Here is a 17,319-nt window from a genome sequence, read left to right on the forward strand (position 1 = left end):
CATGGCAGCTTCACAAAGGTCATTGTAGGAGACAAATAGGCAAAAGCCCATCGAATGCCTTTCAAACTACACCTTCCCAGTGGCCGTTGCTGGGTTCTCTGGAGTCACAATGGTTCCTCCAACAGAAGGACACTGGGGCATTTAGGCTAAGCAGCTTGGTGTCATTTTTAATACTCATCCTTCAAAAATGTCTGTACATGCACACCTCACAGGTTACATGCAGGAAATATGGAAGTATGTATCAAACATGTTTACAGTTTTATATTAATTCAGCCATTAAGGGTTTCAAATAAATTACTGGGTCTATAGAGCAGAGAATCCATATGCATTAAACAACACATCTTGATGAAGGCCCTCTGATTTCAGAGTGCTAAATTCCAATCCCAGCCCTGGTGCTTTCTTGCCTGCTTTGGGCAAGCTATTTCAGCTCTCTGGGTCTCACTATCCTACTCCATAAAACATGAGAAGATGGGCCTAGTGGTTTTCTCAGGTCCTTTCCTGCTTCAAATCTATGAATCTATGATCTATTTATCCGAAGGTTTTCTCTTATTACTGGATTAATGAATTCTATTCCATAAATGCTATCAACACCAAGGTCTCCTTGTTTTTAATAGGTACATGATGAATAAATTCTTGCAGTTAGACAGGGCTTATCATGCCAAAGAGGAAGAATCGGGGGGGAGAAGAGGGAACTGGGGGCCAGTCTTCAGAGCCATAATGGACAGGGGCTAGGATGATGATATGAAGGATTCATTTCCTCCCTACTGAGAGAGCTGGATTGTCCACTGGGACCTTTTCCCTTCTGGTCTCCCTTTCCCCAACTGTATTTTGGTCCAGGTGAAAATATTCCTAGTTTGATTCTGTTTATCTAAGGTCTCAAAGTCAAACCCAAGCCTGCTTTTCCAGCCTCCAGTCTGAAGTTCCATCTGTTACTTGATGGCCCTCATGATACCATGTCTTACTTCTCCTCCTCCTTCACCTCTTCTTTTCGCCTTTGTGGTAGAAGCAATTTCTGCTAGCATCCCCACCACATAGGCTAGACTAGTTTTTTTCCCTTAAAAAGCAGGGAAGCTGCATTCCAGGACTGACTGGTCCAACCCATCAAGAGCCAGGGCCTCACAGGCCTGAGGCATACCTTACTGCCATCTGAATTATCATCCCATAATTCTGTATGGAGGTGGTAGTCTATTTGAACCAGTGCTATCTCCTCATTGAGAATCCTTTCCATGTTATTTTAAAAACATATATAGTTTTAATTATTTAGCCAAATATTTCTAGTGTTAATTAAATTTCTTTTTAAGTGTTGGGATGGTATACCAGTGTTCTATTTCATTCCAATCCTGGTCCTGAATCAATGTCCCAGCATGAATTGAGCCTGACTCCTGGGTAACCTTCAGTCTCTTTGGTTATGGTTCCCTTTCTTGCCTAAAACACAGACCTCAGGACTTCATTCATTTTTTTTTTAACCTGCCCTATCTGCACCACATCTCCCTCTGTGGGCTCTAGTGTCCTCAACCCAATCTCTGTGCTTTTTTTATGACAGCAGTCCTATCCACAGCCTAGGAGACTCCCAATTCCTACTCTACCCTCGCCAAGACACCGGCAGTGGCTTCCCAGGCTGGGTGAGTCTTTTAGTAGCTTATTTGTTGCTATGGAGAAGAACGCTGATGAATAAGGGCAGGTACGCAGCCCAACTGTCAACAAATATTACTCCTAAAAGAGGGCTGGTGTCATGTAGCTCTTATAATTTGCAGTTTCTTGGCTCTAACCTTTTGCATTCATAAATGCAGAAAGACTGTAGCTGATGAGCTCATATCAACATGAGAATAGTGGCGACATGGCAATGGACAGAAAAACAGTCAAGGGACAAAAAGACCCACGCGCAAATCAAAGAACCTGCAGACAAGGAGGAAATGTGAGGTTACCCTGTCCACCCCACTGACTTCAAGAAAACAGCAACTGCTGGAAGATGGTGGTCCGCCATATTCTGGGTTTCTTTTCCCCCTTCTAATGCTCTTCGTATAATAATAATTATAGCTAATATTTATACAGCATCAACTACGTTCCAGGCACCGCGTTAAGCATTTCATAATTATCTCATTTGATCCTCAGAGCAAAACCAGCTAGGAAGGTGCTACTAATGAATCCGATTTTACAGATGAGGAAACTGAGGCAGAGAGTAGTTAAGCAAGCCTTGCCCAGGGTCATACTAGCTATAAGGGTCAGATCTTCCTGACTCCAGGTCCAGCGGCTCTATCCGCTGTACCAACTAGCTGTCCCTGGTTTCTATTACAGACTTAATAATCAAGAAAAACAAATAATCAAACACCCAAAATATTGGGTAAAATCTTAAAGAAAACCCTTAACATTTAACAAGGTAGAATCAATAAATTAGCTGATAACAAACAAGCAAAGACTTCTGTTCCTGTGTCCTCTTCCACATCCATTGGAAGGACTACTACCTCTGGCTGTGTCTGCCCCACCCCTCCCTTAATATGGAAGCATATAGCACTCAGGCTTGAGCTGTGTTATTTAAATAAACATGTATATATATATATATATATATATATATATATATACATACACACACACACACACGCACACACACACATACATATGTATACACACATAAATACACATGTATACACACATATGTGTGTGTGGATGGATGAGTGTATGTATGTGTGTGTGTGTATACACACACATATATGTATATAAAAAATTAATGTTTTAACAGTGTCTTTGGTCTGGTATTTAAACTCTGTTTACTGCCTAGAATCAGGGATGTTGTTTTGTTCTCCCCCAAAGAGATCAGAGGCCTTGAATAGAGGGAACATCCCTTTGTTAACCAAAGGATGTGTCCCTCAGTTTATCACGAACCAGAGTAAGAGAGATGACCTGAACCTGATGGAAAGAAGGGATGCTTTATTTTTCAAGTTTTTTTTTTCTTCAAGGGTGCACCTCTGATATTTTTATTACTATTTTGGTCAATCAAAAAATGTCTTCATCTTACTTTGCCATTATTGAATCTTGTCCTTTGCTTCATGATTACTATAAAATTTAAGTTGGAAGCTGCTTGGGCAGGGAGGGAATTCTGATTAGCAGAATGAACTCTGCCAGTCTCTGAACCTATCTCCCAGAAGAAATGCTAGTGCTTTAATAAATTGTCCTTGGCAGTTTCTGGCTAACACACAGTGGAGAGAATTTTTCTTCCACATAAATAGAGTTGTAGTCCACGTGTACATATCTCTGTTCAATACTTTGTTTAGGTCTTTCCATGATTTCTTAAACATTTCACACTTAGAATTTTGCACGGGGTAATTATGTTCTGTTATATTAATGTATTTTCCACTCTGGGGACATGTTAGTTTATAGGAACATAGGTTCAGACCTGGAAGGGGCCTCCAAGTTCACTGGCTCCAACCCTCTCATTTTACAGATGAGGAAACTGAGGCGCAGACAGGTTAAATGACTTGCCTAGGGTCACATAGCTACTAGGTGTCTGAGGTAGGATTTGAATTTAGGTTTTCCTGACTCTAAGCCCAGTACTCTTGCTATTACAAATAGAACAGAGAGGAGTATTTTTGTATAAATGGGCTATTTTCCCTTTTTTAAAATAAAGTTTTAGCAATGAGACCTCAGGTCAAAAGGCACAAACAAAAAGTTTTAACCATCTACATCCCACCAGCAATGCACAGACTCACCAACATTAGATTTTATATGCTCTTTTTGGCATTTTAATGTGGTTTTAAAAAAAGTTTTATTGATGACTTTTTGCCTCTCCCCTTCCCCTATAAACCTGCCTTATAAAAAGAAAAACAACTAAAGCAAAAACTTCTGATATAGAGACCTTGTCCATTAGCGTATAGGGGGTAGGGAGCTGATAAAGGGACCTTTGAATTTATTAAATTTCCTATGCTTACTTGATGAAATTTTAAAATGTAAGTGGTAGGCAAAGAGTTTTAAACTCTTAAAGAAAGTGTAAAGATGTGTTTACATTTTACTATACCTTTAGAACAGGGGGTTCTCAACCTTTTTTTTTTTTGTATTATAGACTTCTTACTGGCAGTCTGATGAAGCCTATTTTCCTTCCTGGAATAATGTTGCACACACTCTCTGAAGAATAAGTTGAGATGGCAAGCTCCGAGGAACACTTCAGACAGAGTTCCACAAGGTAAGGGACAGCATTTCTTTCTCTTCCCCATCCGCCCATGGTAATATCTGGTGGAGATGTTACTTCTGTCTAGTGAATTGGCCAGGATTAACTCTGGGAGATGAGACAGTTAGTCCTGGCAGAAGGGTGTTGAGATTCAGGGAGAAGGCCAGCTGGGTTACTTGCACAGCAGAAACATATTCCCAGAAGAGAGCAGTGTCAGTCTAACATTACACTGGGACCCCTATAGCAATGAAGGTGAGATTTGTATTGGATACATGTGTTCCCCTAAGTGTGTGCCTCTCCACTAGTCTGGTAGGTGCTCCAGGTATTCGTAGGAAAATAAGCCCTAGGTGTATGGAAAGAATGTTTTGTAATTATTTTTCATGCTGTGCCATTTCAGTAAATATCTTTGTTTTGAGCTAACTGTGTCAACTAACCTACTACTGAAAGAAAAGCCATCTGTGGGGGCTCACAAACTTCTGGGAGGGCAGATCCACAGAGCACCTTAAATCTGGGGTAACTGCCCTCTGATGCACTCAAACCTATAAATTCAAGTTGGGATTTGTAGCCAAAGAGGGGGTACCACTTATACAATATTCTGGTTACCTCTCTGCCATAAAGGAGGAGGCATGTTTCGTTCATTTATTCTCTAGGACTTCTACTACTAAGTTCAACTCCTTTTTGTAATTTTTACTATGGTTCTAAAAAAGCTTCCAAAGAAATATCACCAGGCTGGGTTAAGTGGAATGTAGGGGCGGTACAAGCCATCACTACTGATAAAAAAAGGATAAGCTATCCCAGAGTGAGAGATGCCCCTAATAGGCCCCAAAAGGTATAAATACTTTACTTATACATCTTAGGTTTATACTCTTAGCTGCCTGAGGAATGACCCTGATGAGAGAGCTCCTTCCTGAGTTATGATGTCTAACCATCCATGTCAGGCTTTATTACTTCAATATTTCAAGGATCTGAGATTTGGTTGGTGAAGGTGCTCCCACCACTAATGCATATGACAACCCCCTCAGTGCTGTAAAAGACTGTCTTGCTAAGGTTATGTGGCTGAAAAAAGAAATCATTTACCTGGTGGCCAGCCAGGTAAGAAACCTTTTTATACTTAAACTGGTCCTCAGATGACAAATTCACAGTCTATAACTGGGCACATAACTATAGCTTTTCCTGCAACGGCAGGATGTTCTGGAGCAAACAGGAGTATTGAATACCCGAGAGGTTATTTTAACTTTTTAAAAAATGTATCTTTGGAGAGCTACCCTCAGCGCACCAGACAACCTACTCCTCAAACCATCACATAAAAACACCAACCTGTGGGGGTCATCAGGATCACAGTTAGGAAGAAATTGTGTGATTGCTTCAGCCACTTCTTCGTTCACTAAAACATCCCAGAGTCCATCTGTGGCTAAAATCAGCACGTCATCTGCACCATGCTCATACTTCGTGAGATCATAGACTCTCACCTGCAATCATAAGCAGAGACAGGATTATGATGTAGAACATGCTGGGACCCTTTGACCTTGATTCCATCATCTCGTGACCTCTGAAACCCTCTCTGCTTATATGGTTTTGCTCTCCCAAAGACTTCCTTCACACTTATACTCTCTCCTGTTTGGCAGAATAGCTTTAAGAGACTCTACTGGATTAAGTGAAAACTTTAGAGGGCTAAGCTGGTGCAAATAAATCAGTGTAAATGACTTAAGCCAATGAACTGTGCCCAACATTTGCTTTCATTTTACTTTTTACCAGGACTGAACGAGAGTGTGTGCTTGATAAATATTATCTGACACTCAACTCAAATGGATTTGTGATCTTATCACTGTGGGTACTCCCTACAGATTACAACCCATCCATGCCTGCCCTTCCTCTGGAACTCTTGCAACCCATTACTGGCTAACAAAGAAAGCAATTTTACAATGTGATGCCTGAGACTTTACAAGGAAAACAGTACACTTCGCCAAACTGAAGGAGTTCTCTCAAAAGCCTGAAGCACAGTGTTGGACACACAGTGGGTGCTCAATAGTGTAGTGAGAATAAATGTTACTCTGCCGTAACTGACTCCATTGTGTATCAGGCCACCATTTTGAGATGAAGTACTTTGATGTTTTCTTTTTCGTAATAGTTTTTTTCAATATTAAGTTGATAAGCATATGTGTGGTATAGGTTGATAAACAACATATGCGTGCATATAAACAACATATGGGACCCCCAAGACAGGACAGACCACCAATGGGAAAATTTGATAAACAATTTTAGTTTATGTGATTAGCTTCTATCATCAGACATAAATCAAATTAACTGGTAAACAAATTAGGCCACTGGTCACCAACCAGAACTTGGGAGTAACTAGCTAACACTGGTAGCTAAAAATATAAGAAACTCACCAGAGACCCTACAGCCTTCAGCCTGACCTTAGATTGAGACCCACAGCAGCTCCTGTGTTCCCTCCACTTAAGACTCAAGCATTCTCCATGTTCACTTGAGGGTGGTACTCATTAGCTGACTTCAATTTGCTGACTTGTCAAGCAACCACCTTGAAGGGACACACATGGCCTATGCCTGGGATGAAAGGGAGTCTTGCCATTAAGTACCAAGATGAGACACATATACTGGGAAGCCTGAGGAAACTGGGTTTGTGGCTTGATCCTAGTAAGATTAATGATTGTATTGTCCAACAGAGATAATATAAACTGTTTGCACATATTTGATTAATAAAGTTTGCTAGCATTGGGAAGCATAAATCTAATTTTCTACTGCACTACTCAGTATAAATAATGGTAAACTGATTTTGTGTATGCATCTTCTGTTACAAGTAAGTACATGGCTTCAACAAACATTTATTCAGCGCTTACTATTTGCAGGGTGCTAGGTACCTGGGGCACAAAGATTTAAAAACAAAACAAAACATAACATGGCAAAAGTCTGTTTCTTCAAGGAGCTTATTCTGTGTCAGGAATGGGGAGGGGCAAGGTTAACCAGAATATTTACTTATTCAGGACCATTCTTCTACAACCATATTAGAGAAAACGAAAGATGGAAGTAGCACAAGCTAATGGCTAGAGACAAATACTGACACTGCCAGAATATGCCAGATATACTACCTCAAGGAAGTTACTAAACCTTCCTGGGCCTCAGCTTCCTCATCTAAGAAAAATGGGGCTAACAATACCCGTGTGATCTACCCTACAAGGTTTATTGGGAGTTCAAAGGAAACAAGACATAAAAAGCACTTGGCAAACTTTGATAGGCACACTCATGCATTTTTGGTGGAGCTGTGAACTGGTCCAACCTCTATGGAAAGCAATTTGGAATTATGTGAAGAAAGTGACTAAAATATCCATATCCTTAGATCCAGGGACAACAATGCTAGGTCTATACCCTAAGGATGGGGGTGGGGACCCCATCCTTGTATATACCAAAATACTTACCGTAGCACTTTTTAGAGAAGCAAAGAATTGGTAACGAAGTAGATGCCCATTGTTTGGCAAATGGCTAAACAAACTGAGGTATATGAATGTAACAGAATATTACTTTGCTGTAAGAAATGACTATAGAAAAGCACTAGATGACTTACATGACTTGATTTATAATGAAGTAAGCACAGGTGGGGAAAAGAACACACATAATGAGCAAAACAAAGTAAATGGAACGAACAATAAAATACAGGTAGAATTCTGTGAAATTATGAACAAATTTGACTCCAAAGAAGTAGTATGAGAAAAACATACCCTACCTCATCCAGTGCCCCCCATTCCCCACTCCCCACTCCTCTGTGTTTTCAGAGCAGAGGGCCTGCGGATGTGGAACACTGCAAACACTGGCCTTTTTTTGATGTGCTGGTTGGATTTGCTGAACTGGGCTTTTTTTTTTTTTAAATAATTTGTCATTTTAACACTTTGGCATAAGGGCTGGTTCTGTGTAAAGAGGAAGGGATAGGGTGAAAAATGTAAAAACAAAAGCTACATATAAAAAATTATTAATAAGAAAGCCCCCTTCATGTTCCAGCCCATCGTAGCCTCCTTACTGGAGAGAAAAGTGTTACTTATAAACGGCTCAAGAAAAATTCTTAAGGAAAGATCAAACCTGACTTTTTTTTTTTAAACAGATACTCTTGAAAGCAGGACTGCCATGAAAATGTAAAGGTTTAAACTCTGGACAGCCAGTTGTGTCTTATGAACAAAAGTACTGACCTAAGCAAAAGAGAAGTCCATTCCTCTGCCCTGGCTTTGGCTTCTGACCTTCTGGACTTTGCCATCATGCCGCAGCGCTGTTTTACCCTGTATCCTCCCTCAGCATCCTGAGGTTCCTCAGCCCGAAACATTCTTCCATCATGCAGGCTCCCGTCTCCCACTGATATGTTCTCTGAGCTGCCGCCCCTCCTTTTGTGTTTCCCCCATCGGCATGCAAGGTCCTTGAAGGTAGGGACTGTCTTTTGCTTGTATTTCTATTCCAAATGCTTAAAGCACAGTGCCTGACACCTAGTAAGTACTTAATTTGTTGCCCGTCAATAATCATTTATTAAGTGTCTGTTAGTGTTAGGTGCTATGCTAGGCAATGGGATTCAACCAATTAACAAGAATTTATTAAGCACCTACTGGGTGCCGTACCCAGCACAGAAGGTATGGATATAAAACCCGAAATAGTCACTGTCCTTAATGAGCTTACATTCAAATGGGGTGGGGTGACGGGGAGGAAGGGAGAGAAATTAATAATTAAATACAAAATGTGTAAAAAGAGAATAAAGGGTTATTTCTGGCATGAGATGAACAATAAGAAGAGAAGGGGAGTAGAGCTCAGGAAAGGCTTGATGTAGCAGGCTGTAACTGGAAATAAAGTCACAGTCCTTATATTTACGAAAATGCAGGAACTCCATCCTTCACTCCCCTAGAAAGACTTCTCTATTTGCATTCTATTTTAGAAGCAGGTATCCCACTTCTGACTGGCTTTTAATGGGCTCTGAAGAATCCATGTTGAAGGTGTTGTTTAACCCTCATTCTCAAAGAGGACCAATGACATCATGAGGGTAATGTCTCGGCTTGCAAGTGAACTGGATTTAAGTGAGGCAGGACCGTGCAAAGGTCATCAGCCTCACTGTCTCCTCCAGAGTCATCGGAGTCCAAGGACATAGGTCAGGATGACTGATGATGGCCCAGCCCATGTTGAAGTATACAGAGAATTAAGGTTCTAAACCAATGTCATTGGGAACTTAATGTGGGATACTCAGTTGGGTATGATACATGGTGGGGATTTCCTTCATGTACGGAGTGGCCTACCCTGCCACTGAATTATCTTCCAACTCTCCAGACAGCATTACCCAAATATCACAACCCTATTTTCAAGCCAAGTGTTTGGTGGTATAAGTAGAGATATTGTTAAATTCATAAACTTTCCCAACAAATACTCTTTGGTTCCTATGACTGCATACCTGCAGCAAGTTTCTTCGATGCTCTGAGTACTGCAGGATGGAAAACTTAATTGTTAAATAAGCCCTCTGATCGACGAAGCATTGAAGTGGCCAATTTCATTGCTACAGTTCAACAGGAGAGGCCCTCTTATGCCTCTGAATCTCTATCTGGGTTACTAAGGGCACCTGAATTTAACATTATCAAAGTACCCCAATAATGAAGAGGCCAGAGTTTAATTCCAAGCTGTCTTTGGAGAGAAGAAATGTGAAGTCCTGAGCTGCCACTGGCTCTCGTAGCCACTAATAAAACTGAGGTCTGGCCACTAAAGAAATAGCAGGGGGCCTACATTCTCAGGCTCCAGAGAGGTCAGCTTCTCAGGCTAAATCTTTGGACAAATTAAATCCTTTCCCTAATTGCATTGTCCTTTTTGCCACGTGGGTCCTATCGAGTGTCCCTTCATTGGCCAAATAGTAAAAGATTCTCTCACTACAATCCTCCAAGTAATTTATATGTAAATAATAAAAAGCTGGTCCCAACCCTATTCCCCTAGGCACATCCCAATTAACCTCCTTTTAGCTTTTTACGGTTACCCTTTGTTTCCTATCCTTTAGCCAATTTCCAGAGGACTTTGCCAACTTTCCTCTAATTCCACAACTTGGGCTTGTATATTACCTATGAGGCAGAACATTTTTGTCCAGCGCTTTTTTGAGAAAACAGACTATTCTCTAAGACAGCCCTCTGTATCACATCTTTCTCTTTCATTTTATTTTTCAATTAAAAAGCATTTTTTTCTCCCTTCCATCCCACCTCCTCATCAATTTAAAAGAATTGAAAAAAAAACCCAAACAACTAAATCCACATAACAAATATGTAGAGTCAAGCCAGACAAATTCCATAGTGTCCATGGTTATAAATATCTCATTCTGTATCACCTCTCTCTCAGATGAGCAAAGAATCCCAGGAGTAGCAGCATCCCCCCCCCCACCTGTCTCACTTCACCACTTCTCATTCCCTCCACCAACTGTCAAACACTCACAGTGTAAGTCAACCTAGCTAAAGGTGAAGAGACAGGGGGCAGCATGTACCAGGCAAGCTGAACCACCACCACCCACCACCACCACCCCGACTACCATAGCCCCAAGCACCCTGATGGTGACAACCCAGGACCCTGAACCCCTGGGCCTTGGAATAACAATACTTGTAGCCATTGTCCTGGGACGTAATCTCTATTGAGATGCAGTAGGGCAAATGTTCCTACAGGTGCTACTTGGGGCAAAAGAGCACTGATCCTGGAGTCAGGAAGACCAGAGTTCAAATCCTGCTTCAAACACTCTGTGTGACCCTGGGAAAGTCACTTAACCTCTCTTAGTCTCAGTTTCCTCATCTGTAAAGTGGGGATAATACTAATAATAATGGAAAAGGGGTTTTCATGAGTATCAAATGATGTTTGTAAAATATTTTGCAGATCTTAAAGTGCTACCCAAAATTATTATTAGCTAGTACTATTTTTATTTAGGAATAGGGTTAAGACTTAGACCTGTGATTTCATCTCTCTAATTCTCGGGTGAGGAATCTCCCTTTGTTAATGAAGGTTAGTACACTCTCTGTAACTTACAGTCCTGGAGAGCTGCCTAGAGAACTGAGCCAGTCAGTATTTATTATATGCTTATTCAATGCTAGGCATTGTACTAAATTCTGGGGAGGCAAAGAATGGTAAAAACATAGCCCTTGCCCTCAGGGAGCTTACATTCTAATGGGGGAGACCACACACCCACACCCATACACATAATTGTAGACACAGACACACACAGACACACACACACACACACACACACACACACAGTGTAATGACAGGTCATCTCTGAGGGAAGGTACTGGGAGAGGGGGGAACCAGAAAGGGCCTCCTGCAGAAGGTGGGACTCCAGTTAAGTCTTGGTGAAGACCAGGGAAGCCAGCAGGCAGAACTGGGGAAGGTTATACACAATCACTATGTGTCAGAGGTGGGATTTGAAGGAGGGTCTTCCTGTCTTGAGGGCTTGCTCTTCATCCACTCACCAGGCTGCGTATTATCTTAGCTGAAGTAAAAGTCAGAATTAGTCCTTTTCTTTGCACAGTTTCAGACAGAGCTGCTGAAGAGCAGCAGAAAGAAAGCTAATGGCACAATGGCTCTGACAATTTGCCCTGTGATACTGGTTGGTCTTTCTAGCTTTCGCCATTTAAGTAGATTTCCCGATTCCATGCCTCTGCATACTCTGCACTCGGGGATGTAGAAAGCATTTACCTAACAGCTTTGGGCTGCTAGTTCAGCATTCCTCTCATCTAGGCTCATCTGTTACTTAGGATATTTTAGTCATATGCTAAAGTAGTTTGCCCTCTTCTCGCTGACATCTGCATCTTGGTGGCAACTTTTAAGGACAAGCCATCAATTTTCCCATTTGCACGATCTCTGACACTGCTTCAGGAGGCCCTCCCTACTGCTGCCCATTCCTAAGTTCTTCATACGCTCAACAAATGCCCCTCATTGCTTCTCTTCTAAGTGCTTACTATATTAGAATGACACTCCCTTAATTCAGGCATACTCTGTTTTATGACTCTGATCTCAGATGCCCAAAAGTAGGAGAGAAATGAGTGGAAAGGATACATTTTTTAGCTCTGTGTTCCCTCCTCTTGCCTAGCGGGCATTCTCCACTGGATGTCCCACAGGTATCTCAAATTGTACACATGCCAAGGATTACTCATTCTTTTCCCTCCTCCAAATCCACATCCCTTCTAAACTTCCTTGTGTCTGTGGAGGGGTATCAGCATCCTTCCACTTGTAAGGAACAGAAGTCACTTGGCTACTCCTGGGTGGGAGTCAATCAATCATCCTGCATAGAGCAGACTATTATGGAACCCAACACTTTGTATATCTGGCTACTTACAGAATCGTTCTAACCAAGGCCTATGGGGAAAAAGCTTGGGGTGGGGGAGAGGGAGGGAAATCGAGTGGAATCTTCCCCTCCCCCTGCTTATGACCTTGTGAAGCTGAGGGTCAAAGGATTTGGACTTCTCATCAGCATTCTAACAGCACCCTAGGGATGGTGGTGATTGGTGGCAGTATTTGCACCAACAGCTGAGGACAAAGGACATATTACTTGCGGAAAGGTACTCTGTAAGGGGCCCAGCAGCAAGCTACAGTAAAGCCTAAGGGAAATTTCCCAACTATGCTTACCAAAGATGGGGGAAAGAAGAGAAGGACTTTGACAAAATATACCTAGGGAACCCCAGTGACAGCATTAGCCAAATATAACATATATTTGTTGTTGGCAAAATACAACACATATTTCTTTTAAAACATTAAAAAGCATTGGAATAAGCGGATTTTTCCTTAATAAGGTAAATATTATCTGTCTAAAAATCAAGAGCCAGCATTATATGTGGTAGAGAAATCCTAGTGGCTTTTCCAATAAAATCAGGGATAAAACAAGGTTAGACATTATTGCCACTATTATTTGATATAGTTCTAGAAACGCAAACTATAGCAATAAGACAATGAGCACAAAGAAGAAACAACATTATCACTTTTTGTGGATGATATAATAACTCTAGGAGAATTCTACAGTTTCAACTAAAAACTGAGAAAATAATCATAGCCAAGTAGCAGGATAAAAAATAATCCACATAAATGACTGATTTTTTTTTCTACCTGTAGGAAGAAAGAAAATATGAAATTCCATTCAAAATAACCACAATGTATAAAATATTTGGGAGTACTTCCACCAAGACATACTCAGGAACTCTATGACCAGAGCTAAGAAATTATTTTTAGGGCAGCCAGGAGGCACAGTGGATACAGTACTGGGCCTGGAGTCAGGAAGACTCATCTGCCTAAATTCAAATCTGGCCTAAGATACTTATTAGCTGTGTGACCCTGATCAAGTCACTTCACCCTGTTTGCCTCTGTTTCCTCACCTGTAAATGAGCTGGAGAAGGAAATGGCAAACCATTCCAGCATCTTTGCCAAGAAAACCCCAAACGGACTCACAAAAAGTCAGACATGACTGAAAAATGACTGAACTACAACCACTATGTAATCTCTGCAGAAATAAAGGCCAACCTGAATAAACTGCAGATACAAGCTGCTTATGGATGAACCCTGCCAATACAATAAAAAAGAAAATAAGGAAATAATAAGTAACCTACTACATGCCAGGCATTGTGCTATTACTCACTTTACAATTGTTATCTTATTTGATCCTCACAAGAACCTTGGGTGCTAGGTGCTACTATTACCTGCATTTTACAGTTGAGCAAACAAAGGCATAGAGAGCTTAAGTGAATTGCCCAGGGTCACAAAGACAGTATGTGTCAGAGGCTGGATTTGAACTCAGGCCTTCTTGATTCCAGGCTTAGCACTCAGAGTAAGGACTCATTATTCAGCAGAAACTGCTGAGAAAACTGGAAAGCAGTCAGGCAGAAATTACATTGAGGTTAATATCTAAATTAATCTAATCTAAATCTAAATTAACATCTAAATATCTAAGCTACAGACAGATACACGATCTACATATAAAGTGTTCTTTTTTTTTTTTTTAAGGCAATTGGGGTTAAGTGACTTGCCCAGGGTCACACAGCTAGTAAGCATCAAGTGTCTGGTCTGAGGCTAGATTTGAACTCAGGTCCTCCTGACTTCAGGGCCGATGCTCTATCCACTGCGCCACCTAGCTGCCCCATAGAGTGTTACATTTAAATAAGAGCAAGGAAGGAGACACTTTTCACAACTACGGATGGAGGAACAGTTCTTGACCAAACATAGGATAGAGAAAATCACAAAAGATAAGTCAAACAATTTTGATCACATACAACTGAAAAGCTCCCGCGTCAAACAAAATCACTGCAGTTAAAATTGGGAAGGGAAAAAGTTAATTAGAGGGGAAATTTAAAAAAAAATCTTAGCAGAGGGTAAGATGAAGGACTGAAGGCCAGGTCTCCCCAGCTCTGACGCAACCACTCCAAATGTTACGGACTACCTGTGGTTGAGCCTTCCGGCCTCATGTTGGTCTGATCAGCCATAGTTGGACACACCGTACCTTGACCCCAACAAGTGATGGTCTTAAAGGCGATAACCAAGCAACCAATCCCCTGTGGCATGGTGGACTATTATGACTCCATAAAAAATGAAGAATCTTACCGATTCAGAGAAACATGACAAGATTTGTACAAACAGACCGAGAGTGAGATGAACAGGGCCTGGGGAACAAGTTCCATGAGGCCAACAATGACGTGAAGGACCTCAGAGCTCTGATGAGAGAAAGAATACTGTTCAATATTCAGTCAGCCAAGAAGCATTAGTTAAGTCCTTACTCTCTATTCCAGGCACTGTGCTGAAGTACTAGAGATATAAAGAAAAGCTAAAACATGGTCCTTGCCCCTGAGCTCACATTACAATGGGGGAGGAGGGGAGATGACAAATAACTTTGTGTACGTAAGATGTGTACAGTATAAATGGGAGGCAATACTTTTTTTAAAAAAGGCATCAGAAATGATGGGGGGGCTGGGGGCGGGGGAGGAACTGGGAAAGGACTCTTGTAAAAGCTGGAATTTGAGCTGAGTTTTGAAGGAAGCCAGGGAAGCCAGGAGGTAGAGGTGGGAAGGGAGAGCATTCCAGGCTTGGGGCACAGCCAGAGAAAATGCTATGCAGCTGGGAGAAGGGGTGTCACGTGCAAGGAACAGAGAGAGAAGGTCAGCGTCCCTGGATCACACAGAGGGGAGTAAAAATATAATTAGGCTGGAAAGGTAGGAAGGGGACAGACAGAAGATTCCTATTTGATTCTGGAGGCAATTGGGAGTCAATGGAGTTTACTGCGTGGATTTTACTGCTGCTGGGGTGAAGATCACTCTGGCCGTTGAGATCCGGGATGCATTCTCAGACAGTCAACCCCTTGATTTGTTTTGCTGGACTATGTATATGTCATGGGGTGCCAATGCCAACTGCCTGTCTCCCCACACTGCTTACTGCAGTCCCTGCCTCTCCTGGATGGGAAAGAAATAGGTCAATATGGCTGATTAAATGCCTTTTATATGCACATTCAAGTTTAGCCTAATCAAAAGGCCTTGGTTTGCCACACAGTAAGCAGACAGGAAACAGTCATGAAATACCTGCACACGCTCTGAAATTGATGTAGGAGACTGCATCAGGCAAAGCACACCATGGGTGCTACTAAAAATTGGGCTCTCGTTGGACAGACTCTGGTATACATCATTAAAAGGGAAGGCTTCTATTTAGAAGTGGGGTGGGAGATTAGTGGGTGGGAACAGACATGCCCAAGCAAACATGGATAAAACATTTTTTTAAATGCATGAAAGAAAAAAATTTTAAAAAGGGACACCAGTAATTTATTATTATTGTTTTGTTGAAGTATATACATACACACACACACACACACACACACACACATATATATATATAAAATATACACACACTTTAAAAAGCATATATATGCTTTTAAAAGTGTGTATATATTATATAATTATAATATATATGTAACATAAAATATATAATATATAAACACACACTTTAAAAAGCATATATAAAAGTATATAAAGTAGATATATAGTTTAACAAACTATGTGTACATATATGTATACATATATGTGTGTGTACTTTTTTTTTTCTTTCTTTCTGGGACTGGGCAAGTGCATTAATCACTTGTATTCCACTCTTGATGCTGATCAGCACGGGGCCTTTGACCTGCTTCATTTCAACCTGGGCCAGTTTGCCTCTCCTTAAGTAGCCTGGTGGTTCTCCCAATACCCAGGGATTCATCATACTGGTATCAGAGTTGGAATGGGTACCTGAACTGCTTAGCCCTAATGTAGCTCAAAACTCCCTAACTCAAGAGATCCATCAGCCTGAGCACCTTGGACAGCAGGAAATACAGGTGTGCACCACCACATCGGGCTTACATTGTATGCAACAGTTCACATCTTCTGACAATTTTCCTTGTTCTCTGTACATTGGAATGTTTGTATTTGTTGACGATTCAGTTCATACTACAAAAGCAAATTTTAAATTAAAAAAAAAAAGATTGTTGTTACAACTAAAAGGAGACTGCTTAATGAGTTGCTAACCCCAGTTAATTGCTCTGTTCAAGTTGTAGGAGGCAGCACTAGCTGGAAAATTAACTGCTTTTATTTAATATAATAGCCCTGGGCTCAACCTAATAGCAGCACCCCTAAAGAAATGTGCCTGTGCTACTCCTGAATTTGTCCCTCCACAATTTTAGTTGTAAAATTTTGTTAAAAATGTATATAGGGAATGGTTGTAGGTATACGGAAAGAAACTCTTCCAAGTTTTTGGTGACGTTATCTTGCAAAACTGAAATAAAACAGCCAAATGTCTCAGCAGCATCCCAAACTCCTCCAAAAGTCCAATTACATGCAACATCTTAGGCAAGGACATGGAATTATGCGTGCGTGTGCGTGCGCATGCGTGTATGTGTGTGTGTGTGCGTGCACTTGCCTGCATAGATATCAATGGGATGTAAAGTTCACGTCCCGCACGTAGGCTGCAGTCTCTGTGACTGCCATTCTTCACTCCTAACTCTGGTTGTCAGAATGAATGACTGAGAAAAAAAAAAAAAACAAACAAACACAGAACCATAGCATAGCATAACATAGCACAGTGTCCTCTGGACCTCTTCATCCTGGCAGGCTCTTGGGCCTCAAGAGAGCAGATACTGCACGTAGTGAACTCTGGAACAGAAGACA

The 17,319-nt window shown here is 41.3% G+C and overlaps 1 protein-coding gene across 2 annotated transcripts in view; it reads right to left on the reverse strand.

Annotated features, from left to right (window-relative positions):
* PPM1H (protein phosphatase, Mg2+/Mn2+ dependent 1H) overlaps positions 1–17,319 on the reverse strand; it is a 310,397-nt gene that overhangs the window by 15,446 nt on the left and 277,632 nt on the right. For both annotated transcript variants that reach the window (XM_020990179.2, XM_020990180.2), the window contains one exon: positions 5,477–5,628. In XM_020990179.2, the coding sequence (XP_020845838.1) occupies positions 5,477–5,628 (152 nt within the window). The remainder of the gene's footprint in view (positions 1–5,476; positions 5,629–17,319) is intronic.

This window comes from Phascolarctos cinereus, unplaced genomic scaffold, assembly GCF_003287225.1.
Source record: "Phascolarctos cinereus isolate Bilbo 61053 unplaced genomic scaffold, phaCin_HiC Scaffold_1;HRSCAF=81, whole genome shotgun sequence".
Taxonomy (NCBI): Eukaryota; Metazoa; Chordata; class Mammalia; order Diprotodontia; family Phascolarctidae; genus Phascolarctos; species Phascolarctos cinereus.